This window comes from Phacochoerus africanus, chromosome 12, assembly GCF_016906955.1.
Source record: "Phacochoerus africanus isolate WHEZ1 chromosome 12, ROS_Pafr_v1, whole genome shotgun sequence".
Classification (NCBI taxonomy): domain Eukaryota; kingdom Metazoa; phylum Chordata; class Mammalia; order Artiodactyla; family Suidae; genus Phacochoerus; species Phacochoerus africanus.
This window is the reverse complement of record NC_062555.1, coordinates 22,897,926-22,910,123: the sequence shown is the minus strand read 5'-3', so window position 1 is coordinate 22,910,123 and position 12,198 is coordinate 22,897,926. Positions and strand designations below refer to the sequence as shown.

Sequence of the window (12,198 nt, the reverse complement as noted above, 5' to 3'; positions counted from 1 at the left end):
TTAAACTCACTTATTTTTTTTAAGATTTCTCTTTCCTTCCTTCCTTCCTTCCTTCCTTCCTTCCTTCCTTCCTTCCTTCCTTCCTTCTTTCTTTCTTTCTTTCTTTCTTTCTTTCTTTCTTTCTTTCTTTCTTTCTTTCTTTCTTTCTTTTTTCTTTCTCCCTTCCCTCCTTCCTCCTTTCCTTCCTCCTTCCTGCTTTTCTTTTCCAGCTGTGCCTGTGGCATGCAGAAATTCCCTGGGCCAGGTATCAGACTCGAGCCACAGCAGTGACAACTCTAGATCCTTAGAGCCACTGGGGAACTCCCTTAAGCTCACTTAGTAAGTTTAATTGTTTCAGGAGTTCCCGTCGTGGCGCAGTGGTTAACGAATCCGACTAGGAACCATGAGGTTGCGGGTTCGATCCCTGGCCTTGCTCAGTGGGTTAACGATCTGGCGCTGCCGTGAGCTGTGGTGTAGGTTGCAGACGCGGCTTGGATCCTGCGTTGCTGTGGCTCTGGCGTAGGCTGGTGGCTACAGCTCCGATTAGACCCCTAGCCTGGGAACCTCCATATGCCGCGGGAGCAGCCCTAGAAATGGCAAAAAGACAAAAAAAAAAAAAGTTTGTTTCAGATGAACAGACATATTATCTGTGAATATGGCAGTTTTATTTCTTCATTTCCAATCCCCATACCTTTAATTTATTTTTATTGTTCATTGTTTACCTGATCACAAAAATCAGGAACAATGGTGTATAGAAATGGTGGGAACAGGCCTCCTTTTTTCACTCCTGATTTCAGCGGGAAGGCGTTCACATTTTTCACCACTAAGTATGATGTTTTATACAGGTTTTTTAAAATTAATTTATTTTTTTGTGGAAGCACATGGAAGTTCCAGTAGCACATGGAAGTTCCCAAGCCAGGGACTGAATCTGAGCTGCAGCTTCAACCTACACCACAGCTGTGGCAACGCCTCTGCAGCAACTGGAGCTGCTGCAGTCAGATTCTTAACCCTCCACTCCACAGTGGGAACTTCCATTTACAGGCTTTTTTGTATTGTTATTTCATTAAGTTAAGGAAGTAACTATGTATAATTCTCTAAGATTTATTTAAAAAATATTTTTATAGGAGTTTCCATCATGGCTCAGTGGTTAACAAATCCGACTAGGAACCATGAGGTTGCGGGTTCAATCCCTGGCCTTGCTCAGTGGGTTAAGGATCTGGCGTTGCCGTGAGCTGTGGTGTAGGTTGCAGACGCGGCTTGGACCCATGTTGCTGTGGCTCTGGCATAGGCCGGTGGCTACAGCTCTGATTTGACCTCCAGCCTGGGAACCTCCATATGCCACGGTAGCGGCCCAAGAAATGGCAAAAAGACAAAAAAAAATTAAAAAAAAAATGGAGTTCCTGTCGTGGCACAGTGGTTAACAAATCCAACTAGGAACAATGAGGTTGTGGGTTCGATCTCTGGCCTTGCTCATGGGGTTAAGGATCCGGCATTGCCGTGAGCTGTGGTGTAGGTTGCAGACTCGGCTGGGATCCCGTGTTGCTGTGGCTCTGGCGTAGGCTGGTGGCTATAGCTCCGTTTCGACCCCTTGCCTGGGAATCTCCATATGCTGCGGGAGCGGCCCAAGAAATGGCAAAAACACAAAAAAAAAATTTACATATGGATGCTGTTTTTTTCTTTGCCTTCTTAGGGCTGCACCTGCGGCATATGGAAATTCCCAGGCTAGAGGTCAAATCGGAGCTGCAGCTGCCACTGGGTGAGGCCAGGGATCAAACCCTCGTGCTCACGAATACTAGTTGGGTTCGTTACCGCTGAGCCATGACAGGAACTCCTGGATGATAAATTTTTAATCAAATGACTTTTCATCAATGATCATAACAATCTTATTATGCCTTTTCTTCTTTATTCTGTTAATGTAGTGGATGTGTTGATTTTCAAATGATATTCCCTAACACTTCATTTATGAAATAAGCCAAACTTGGTCTACATGTATTATTTTTTTAATAAATCGCTGTATTCGATTTGCTAGTTTTTGTTTATGTGTTGTGTAGCTGTGGTCGTGAGTGAAACTGGCTCGTAATTCTCTTTTAGGGTCCCATCAAGTCCTCCTGGATTTACAAAAGGAGTTAAAGGTGTTTTCTCCTACCCTAATACTCTGCAAGAGTTTTTAAAAGGCTGAAGTAAAATTTGTCTTAAATATTTGCTGTTTTCCTTTCATCAGGAAAGCCATTTGGGATTAGAGTTCCCTATTTTATTTATTTATTTATTTATTTATTTATTTATTTTTGTCTTTTTAGGGCTGCACTCGCGGCAGATGGAGGTTTCCGGGCTAGGGGTCTAATCGGAGCTACAGCTGCCAGCCTACATCACAGCCACAGCCATGCCAGATCCAAGCCATATCTGCGACCTACACCACAGCTCACGGCAACGCCGGATCCTTAACCCACTGAGCAAGGCCAGGGATCAAACCCGCATCCTCATGGTTCCTCATCGGATTCATTTCTGCTGCACCACAACGGGAACTCCCCTATTTTTTTTTTTTTTAATACAAGAAGTTCTGGTGTATTTTTTTAAGGCATTTGTCCATTTTATCCATTTGTCCCTTGCCAAATTTGTTGATATAAATTTGTCTGTTGGGAGTTCCCTTTGTGGCTTAGTGGTTTACAAACCCAACTAAGATCTATGAAGATGCAGGTTCGATCTCTGGCCTGGCTCAGTGGTTAAGGATCCGGCGTTGCTGTGAGCTGTAGTGTAGATCGAAGATGAGGTTCGGATCCCAAGGTGCTCTGGCTGTGGTGTAGCCCAGCAGCTGTAGCTCTGATTTGACTCTTAGCCTGGGAACTTCCATATGCCATGGGTGCAGCCCTCAAAAAAAAAAAAAAAAAAGTTTGCCTGTAAATAACCTCTATTTTTGGGTTATAAAATGGAGATATTCCAATTTTATTTTTTTAATTTGTCAGCTGAAATAATTTTATAAAGCGATCCTTTCCCTCATCTATTGTTTGGTTACCACTTGGTATAGTTCATGTGAAGAAAATAGGGTAAATATTACTGTCTTTCTCTTTATCAGTTTTCAAAATAAGGAATTGGTTTCCTATCATTCTACAAAGGTGACCTTAAAAATTATTATGAATTCATAGATTTGATATATTGATTTTGTTGTTGTTTTTGTCTTTTTAGGGCCAGACCTGCATATGGAAGTTCCCAGGCTAAGGGTCAAATCAGAGCTGCAGCTGCCAGCCTACATCACAGCTCACAGCAATGCCAGATCCTTAACCCACTGAGGAAGGCCAGGGATCAAACCAGCATCCTCGTGGATACTAATCGGGTTCTTAACCTGCTGAGCTGCAATGAGAAATCCTAAAAGTTTAATTCTTGATCTCTCGTAGTCCAATGAATATGTTCCTGGCTAAATGGTTCTTATGGAGGACTCTCCTCAGTGAAATGCGTTAAAAACTCAGACTTTTTAATCTAGTGGCTTTTTTTTAAGACCCCTAAAGCTTTCATCCAGCTCTCTTCTACTCTATCTTTAATTGTTGCAGTAAAATATTGCATGACATGTGAAGGAAGATGGGAAGCATGGATGTTCAGGTGAAGTGCCTTTTTTTTTTTTTTTTTTTTGGCCACGCCTATAGCCCATGGAAGTTCCCAGGCCAGGAATGGAACCTGTGCTGCAGCAGTAACCAGAACCACAGCAGTGACAATGCCAGATCCTTAACCAGCTGAGCCACCAGGGAACTCTTTGTAAAGTTCTTAAGCACCTCATCCTGGACACAGAGAACTTCTCCTCCCACTCCAGTGAAAAGATTCAGTCATGGGGCCCCACTTAGCTGCAAATGAGACTGGGAAATGTGGTCTCTTTTATTTTTATTTTTATTTTTATTTTTTTATAATTTTTTTTAATTTTCCCACTGTACAGCAAGGGGGTCAGTTTATCCTTACATGTATACATTACAATTACATTATTCCCCCACCCTTTCTTCTGTTGCAACATGAGTATCTAGACAAAGTTCTCAATGCTATTCAGCAGGATCTCCTTGTAAATCTATTCTAACTTGTGTCTGATAAGCCCAAGCTCCCGATCCCTCCCACTCCCTCCCTCTCCCATCAGGCAGCCACATGTCTCTTCTCCAAGTCCATGATTTTCTTTCTGAGGAGATGTTCATTTGTGCTGGATATTAGATTCCAGTTATGTGATATCATATGGTATTTGTCTTTGTCTTTCTGACTCATCTCACTCAGTATGAGATTCTCTAGTTCCATCCATGTTGCTGCAAATGGCATTATGTCATTCTTTTTTATGGCTGAGTAGTATTCCATTGTGTATACATACCACATCTTCCGAATCCAATCCTCTGTCGATGGACATTTGGGTTGTTTCCATGTCCTGGCTATTGTGAATAGTGCTGCAATGAACATGCGGGTGCACGTGTCTCTTTTAAGTAGAGTTTTGTCCGGATAGATGCCCAAGAGTAGGATTGCAGGGTCATATGGAAGTTCTATGTATAGATTTCTAAGGTATCTCCAAACTGTTCTAAATGTGGTCTCTTTTAGAAAGAGTCTTCCCATCTACATGATGGCTGGTAGAATTCTGAAGTCAACTGTGATTGTTTACAGGGCAGAGGGAGAAATCATCCAGTTACGGAGTGTATGGGAGCAACAGGTAGGGGTATCTGGCAATTGGATGACAGGAGCCTCAAACAAATGGTCTTTTACTTGGGGTGAGAAGAGGATGATCTGGAAATGATGCTGCAGATTAGGAAGAGCATAAACCCCACAGCTCATTCTTAAATCTATGGGGTAAAAGAAAGAGTACCTTTGGTTTGCCAGAAAAAATGGGAAAGATTATATTCTCTGAGGAGTACATATTGAAGAAGGATCTAGGGCAGAGCTCCCACTGTGGCATAGTGGATTAAGGATCTGACTGCAGTGGCTCAGGTCACTGTGGAGGCACAGGTTTGATCCCCAGTCTGGTGCAGTGGGTTAAAGGATCCAATGTTACTGCAGCTGTGGTGTAGGTTGAAGCTGCAGCTCAGATTCAGTCCCTGGCCTAGGAACTTCTATATGCCATGGATGCAGCTATTTAAAAAAGAGAGAGAGAGAGAGAGAGAGAGTGCAGAATTCCCATTGTGGAGCAGTAGAAACGAATCTGACTAGTAAACATGAGGTTCCAGGTTCAATCCCTGGCCTCGCTCAGTGGGTTAAGGATCCAGCATTGCCGTGAGCTGTGGTGTAGGTTGCAGACACGGCTTAGATCCCGTGTTGCTGTGGCTGTGGCAGAGGCTGGCGGATACATCTCTGATTCAGCCCTAGCCTGGAAACCTCTATATACCATGGGTGCAGCCCTAAAGAGCAAAAAAAAAAAAAAAAAGAAGGAGAGAGAGAAGGATGGATTTAATCTTAAGGTATATTGGAAAGGTTTGAGATGGTGAAGAGTAATGCAAGCCTGAGCCAACGCATTAAGGATGGAACAGTTTAGGGATGTGACTATGGGGAGAACGCAGACCGGAAGGAATTACCTACCAGGTGCTAGACAGGTAGGGGGGAGTGTGGTGGAGTGCATTTGCCTGCTCACAGCTGCAGTAGTGTGCAGTAGTGTGGAGGGGCTATAGGTGGATCGCACATCTCTTGGTTGCCAACCGGGTGGGTTATGCTTCTTGGAAAATTAAGGTCTCTGATAGATGAGAAAGTTATTTGGGAAGGAGTCCCAGACATGGTTCTGTTTGAGGTCTCTGGAGAATCTCAAGAATCACTGCTGGTCACTTCTGGAGAGGTTCCATCCTGCTGGGCGGCCCTCCAAGGCAGAAAGCCTCGTGTGGGGGGCGGGGTGGAAGTGAAGTGTGGCGATTGGGGGTGGGAAGGCCCATCTGCCATGGCTCTGCCAAGTGAATGGGCAGAATAAGGGGGATTCATCATGGAGATGGAGACAAACCAGTCGTGGAGGATGGGGGAACCAGGAGAGCCAAGGTCAGTGGGTCAGATGATGCAAAGAAGTCAAGTGAGAGGAAACCGAGAGAGTGTCCATGTGATTTAGCACGAATGTGATGAACGTCCAAAAGCCAAAGGCAAACCCATAAAGAAGGGGACATACCAGGGGGAGAGAAGGTAAGATATTCACGAGTAATTGCATCATCCTACTACAAACATTCCCTTTTCTGACCTCTTTAAGCCTGTTTTATAGGGCAATGATTTCTTTCTTCATAAATGAATCTTAGTAGCCATAGCATGTAAGATAGAAGTAATACGGTTTGTTTTTTCCTACCCACAGCTGACTGGTTCTATTCTCCTTAGATAATTCATATATAGATTTAAAATGGAAATCAAAATGTCTCATTGCATGCTAAATCCTATTTAACTCCAAAATGACGTACCTTCTTCATCGTGGTATTAAAGCTGTAGTCATCCCTGCCGTGTATTTCCCACACTATGAAATTTACTTCCACATCTTCCACATAGCCGTTTTCATTGTACCTGCAAGAAACAGCAAACACAAAAATAACAGTTCCGTAGAGAAGGGTTAAGAGCTCCAGCTTCCAAGACACAGGAGCTTAGGTTTAAATCTTATCTTTATCACTATATCACTTAGCTTTGTGATCCTGGGGCAGTTACTTAAACAATTTTTTTTTCTTTTTTTTTCTTTTTAGGGCCCCACCAGTGGCATATGGAAGTTCCCAGGTCGGGGGTTGAATCGGAGCTGCAGCTGACAGCCTACACCACAGTCACAGCAACGCCAGATCCGAGCTGCATCTGCGACCTACGCTGCAGCTCACAGCAACACCGGGTCCTTAACCCAAGGAGCGAGGCCAGGGATTGAACCCACATCCTCATGGATACTAGTCAGATTCGTTTCCAATGCACCACAACTCCCAACTCCTAGTTACTGAACTAACTCCGGGAACTCCTAGTTACTTAAACTTTTGAAGCCTCAATTTTCTTATCTATAAAATAGCAACAGTACCTACTGTATAGGGTTCCTTCAGCTCTCAAATAAACCTAGTAGTAATGAAGTGGAAAACTTTCACTTTCTTTAACAGTTGGAACCATAAGTTCTCTTCACTTTGATAGGAACTATATATATATATATATATATATATATATATATATATATATGTACATTTTTTTGGTCTTTTTTTGTTGTTGTTATTGTTGTTGTTGTTGTTGTTGCTATTTCTTGGGCCACTCCCGTGGCATATGGAGGTTTCCAGGCTAGGGGTTGAATCGGAGCTGTAGCCCCCAGCCTACGCCAGAGCCACAGCAACGCGGGATCCGAGCCACGTCTGCAACCTACACCACAGCTCATGGCAACGCCGGATCGTTAACCCATTGAGCAAGGGCAGGGACCAAACCCGCAACCTCATGGTTCCTAGTCGGATTCGTTAACCACTGCGCCACGACGGGAACTCCTATATATTTACCTTTTAAGCAAGAACGGATTTATTAAGATAAGATGCTTATGAGAGATGCAAGCAGGCAGGCAAGGAGGCTCTGCCCTGAGGATCAGGTGGCAACAGTTTTATTTATTTTTTATTTTTTTATGATTTTTACTTTTTCCATTATAGTGGGTTTATAGTGTTCTGTCAAGTTCCTGCTGTACAGCAAAGTGACCCAGTCACACATACATATATACATTCTTTTGGAACCATATATTGATAAGGTGAGTGGGTAAGGCCCTGCTGTCATGGCTGGTAGCAGAGAGAATGTTGGAAGGGACTGATGGATGGCGGAAGGGCAAAGCAAAGGTTCCCTGGTGTTATTTAATCAACACATGTTTGTTGGATGCTTATTATGTACCGGGGAATTAAACCACAGGATTATTATGATTAGAACTGAGAAGCTGCAGATCTCCCTGGAGGACCAGCTGGAAGATGTGGCTGAGTGTTAGAAGTCCAGCAGCAGCTCTGAGTTGAGATGGGGTGAGAAGCAGAAGTCGTCATAAGCTCCTGGGAGCTGCAGTCACCCGTAGCTCATGCCCAGAGAGCAGATGATGGCTTCTACCAGCAGCCGACACCAGTGCACAGCCCAGCACGGATAGGGTGCCCACCCCCGCTGATGCCGGGACTGGAGACATAAGCCCCATTGAGCTTACAATATTTACCCTCCAACTCAATGACTTTTTTTTTTTTTAAATCTTTTTTTGTCTTTTTAGGGCTGTGCCCGCAGCATATGGAAGTTCCCAGGTTAGGGGTCAAATAGGAACTGTAGATGCCAGCCTACACCACAGCCACAGCAACGCGGGATCCCAGCTGCGTCTGTGACCCACACCACAGCTCATAGCAACACCGGAGCCTTAACCCACTGAGTGAGCAAAGGGATCAGGCCCACATCCTCATGGATACTCGTCAGGTTTGTACTGCTGAGCCACGGTGGGAACTCTCCACTCAATGAATTTTAAAAGAGATGTATTTCTTCAAACTGTCAAGATTTTGTTCTGCTACCATGTGAAAATAGGGGCTGGAGAGGAAAGCTAAAATCCATTACTGATAAAGTCACACCTTTGCATACCAGATCCTGTTTTACAAATGGTTATATGGCTGCCTTCTCCATCATTCGTTGCCCATTTTTCTGAAAGGAATTGTCCATCATGCTTTTTTGATGGACATTTCACTTAGGATCTTTGGTCTCAGGCAGGTGGCCTCAGTGTCTGATCTATTTTCTTGCTTCTCATCTCTGTGTCTATTCATAACAAGTAACAGATTCTTGACAGTGTGCCTTTACTCAGTGTCCAGATGTCTGCCCTGACTTTGCAAGCATTCTGTCTGGCTTTCCAGGCCGGCTAGAACTCACTACCATTCACCTCTGGTCATAAAAAAAAAAAAAAAAATTGTCCTATTCTCACATATTGAGAGGAAAACTTTTGTCTTTTTAGGACCACACCTGGGGCATACAGAGGTTCCCAGGCTAGGAGTCGAATTGGAGCTGCAGCTGCTGGCCTACGCCAGAGCCACAGCAACACCAGATCCGAACCACATCTGCGACCTACACCACAGCTCACAGCAACACCAGATCCTTAACCCACTGAGCAAGGCAGGAGTTCGAACCGCATCCTCGTGGATACTAGTCAGGTTCGTTACTTGCTGAGCCACAGTGGGAACTCCCAAGGAAAACGTTTTAAAGTATCAGAAAGTGGAATCTGAAAAGCTGTTTTATTTCTATCTTAATTAGTTTTTAGAAATCATGGAGATGAACCCATGCGTGACTAAGTAGGGATTGGAGCAGTGGTGCTTGACTTCTTTCTTGGCTTGAGCAGAGGGTTATAGAGAACTCTAAATTCTAATGAGAGCTAAGGACCCTCCCACAGGAAAATGCTCACCTGTGGGCGCACACACAATTTTCTACACGGTTTCAGAAATGTGGGCAGAGAGCTCTAGATTCTAGGAGCTTTGGAAAGTGCAGCATGTTTGATCATATCTTCTGAAAGCCATCAGATTCTTGAAATATTAAAAACGAGTTGCAGGGAGTTCCCATCCTGGCACAGTGGAAACGAATCCAACCAGGAACCCTGAGGTTGCAGTTCGATCCCTGGCCTCGCTCAGTGGGTTAAGGATCCGGGGTTCCATGAGCTGTGGTGTAGGCCAGCAGCTGTAGCTCCGATTAGACACCTAGTCTGGGAACTTCCATGTGCTACGAGTGCGGCTCTAAAAATCAAAAAATAAAATAAATAAAATAAAATAAAAAGGAGTGGCAAAGCCATGGGTTTTATTCAAATAAAAAAGATCTTAATTGAACTCTGAGCAGGCATCTTTTGACACTCACAAAGCAATGAGCTACAGTGCCATCTAGTGTCAAGAAGGATAAATTGCATGACTCATACTTCCCAGGTTTATCTTTGATGTTTTATTTATTTCATTGAGAATATGGGACAAAAATCCTTGCCTGTATAATATGGTTTGATGATTGATTGATTGATTTTTAGGGCTGTACCTGTGGGCATATGGAAGTTCCTAGGCTAGGGGTCGAATCAGAGCTACAGCCACTGGCCTATAACAGCCACAGCAACGTCAGACCTGAGCCACATCTGTGACCTACACCACAGCTCATGGCAATGCCGGATCCTTAACCCACTGAGCAAGGCCATGGATTGAAGCCACAACCTCATGGATCATAGTTTGGTTTATGTTTTATGAAAGTTCATTAATGTGAGATATAATACAAATTAAACCTGAGATATAATACTAATTAAACATGAGAGATTCAAGAATGTTACTAGGTTTTTTACCTTCTCCCTGCAATTTGTAAGTTCTCCACTCTGGGGGGTCCACTTTTGGAATTAAGTAGGAGAGACCTCCCTGCTGATCCATTAGACACATGTGATTTCAATCCTGCGTGGTCACTCCAGGTAGCCCATTATATTAGCTTATATTGCTTCCTGTCATGTGATGCTTTAATATCTGGGGCCTAGCTTACTGGGACTCCCCCTCCCAGTGTTAATTCCTATAGAGTGTAATAAATGCTCCCAGGAATGCTTTTCATATGCAAACCAACCAGTCCGGGGTCCCTAATCCCAGCCAGCTCCTTTGGGGGTTACATACCCCGGGCCACTATCTCCCTGCCCTAATCATCCCAAGACCAGGTACCAGACAACTAGGGACAGTACTTAATGCCCAGAGCCCATGGCAGTTGCTCAAAACCGCCAGTCCTAAAGCCGCTTAGCTCATCTCATCCATTCCTTCCCACAGAGAACCCAATAAAGGCTCTCGCCTCTGTTTTCCCTTCACCCCCTCTGCCTTCTGACAGAGCCTCATGCTCCCCTGCGAGTTCCTTTCACGCTAGGCTGCGCCTCTTGCTTTTGGGGATTGGTATTTATAATAAACTTCCTCCTGGAGTTCCCGTCATGGCTCAGTGGTTAACGAATCCGACAAGGAACCATGAGGTTGTGGGTTCAGTCCCTGCCCTTGCTCAGTGGGTTAATGATCCGGCGTTGCCATGAGCTGTGGTGTAGGTCGCAGACGCGGCTCGGATCCCGCGTTGCTGTGGCTCTGGCGTAGGCCGGGGGCTACAGCTCCGGTTCGACCCCTAGCCTGGGAACCTCCATATGCCGCGGGAGCAGCCCTAGAAATGGCAAAAAGACAAAATAAATAAATAAATAAATAAATAAATAAATAAATAAATAAATAAATAAATAAACAAACTTCCTCCTTCAAGACAGTCATCTCCATGAGGGTGTGTCTTTTACCACATCTGATTAGAGCAAATCTTGACTAGCCCTAACCCCCCCTGCCCCCACAATACCTCTTCCTGAACTTTCTGCATCGTGGTAGAGCATTTACATCCCTCAGTTTCCTCCGGGTTGCTTCCTTAGCACCTCATTCTAGTTTGGGATGTGTTGTCACATTCACAGCTGGATCACACTCCCAGGACTTGCTCTCATTCTTATTAATGTTTGATGGTGGTGAATCTGTCATTTTACCTGTAAAATTCTGCTCAAGCTTGTTCCTGAGCCATTCTCTGCACAGCTTGGGCGTTTATAGGAACCTAGAGCCCTAGACTAGAGGACTCAGTTCCTAGTGACCACCCCTGTCTGTCTGTTTCTTAGGGCTTAATCAGTTAGCACCCAAATTTGGCTCTGGTCAATACAGAACTGAATACCAAGTTATCAACTATGCATTGCTACAATTCAGTTGAACTGGACACAGAACCTTACTGATCTGACCATCCTTCTGTAGTTAGCCTCAAATACTTGGTGGATTATTTTAGGAGAATTGGAGGCAACAAGCTTTCTCAAAGATACAAAATGTTACCACTAGAAATAAGTACCTTGGCCCAAAGTAGTGCCACTCCAGCAGTTTGCTCCCTGGCTCCAACCTCTCCCGTCTTTCGCATCCCTCTCACCTTGACCTCATGGAAACGTCCAGTCCCCTGATTCCTCACTGCTTTCCTGCTACACAGTTGTTCCTTTCCAGCCTGTCTTCCTTACTGGATCAGCCCAGTCGCATGGCTGATCATCTGACTGCTCTCTCACCGATAGCCTATAAGCACTCAGATTTTCCTCTTCTTGATCCAACCCCTAATCTAAACCTTGGACCTGACCTGCGCCTTCTTCATCTGTGTGTGCGCTGCTTCAGAAATTCAACATGTAACTGTGTGGGTGTGCTTATAAATGGATTTTTTTTTGGACAGTGACTCCTACAGTGCTGCCCAATCTGTGGTTGGTTGCATCTGCAGATGTGGAATGGCAGATATGGAGGAACTGCATGTATGGAGGGCCAACTATAAGTTACA

General features: G+C 44.4%; 1 protein-coding gene across 1 annotated transcript in view; it reads right to left on the bottom strand.

Annotated features, from left to right (window-relative positions):
- CATSPERE (catsper channel auxiliary subunit epsilon) overlaps positions 1-12,198 on the bottom strand; it is an 88,380-nt gene that overhangs the window by 10,668 nt on the left and 65,514 nt on the right. Inside the window, exon 18 of the mRNA XM_047755028.1 lies at positions 6,351-6,450. Coding sequence (XP_047610984.1) covers positions 6,351-6,450 — 100 coding nt within the window. The remainder of the gene's footprint in view (positions 1-6,350; positions 6,451-12,198) is intronic.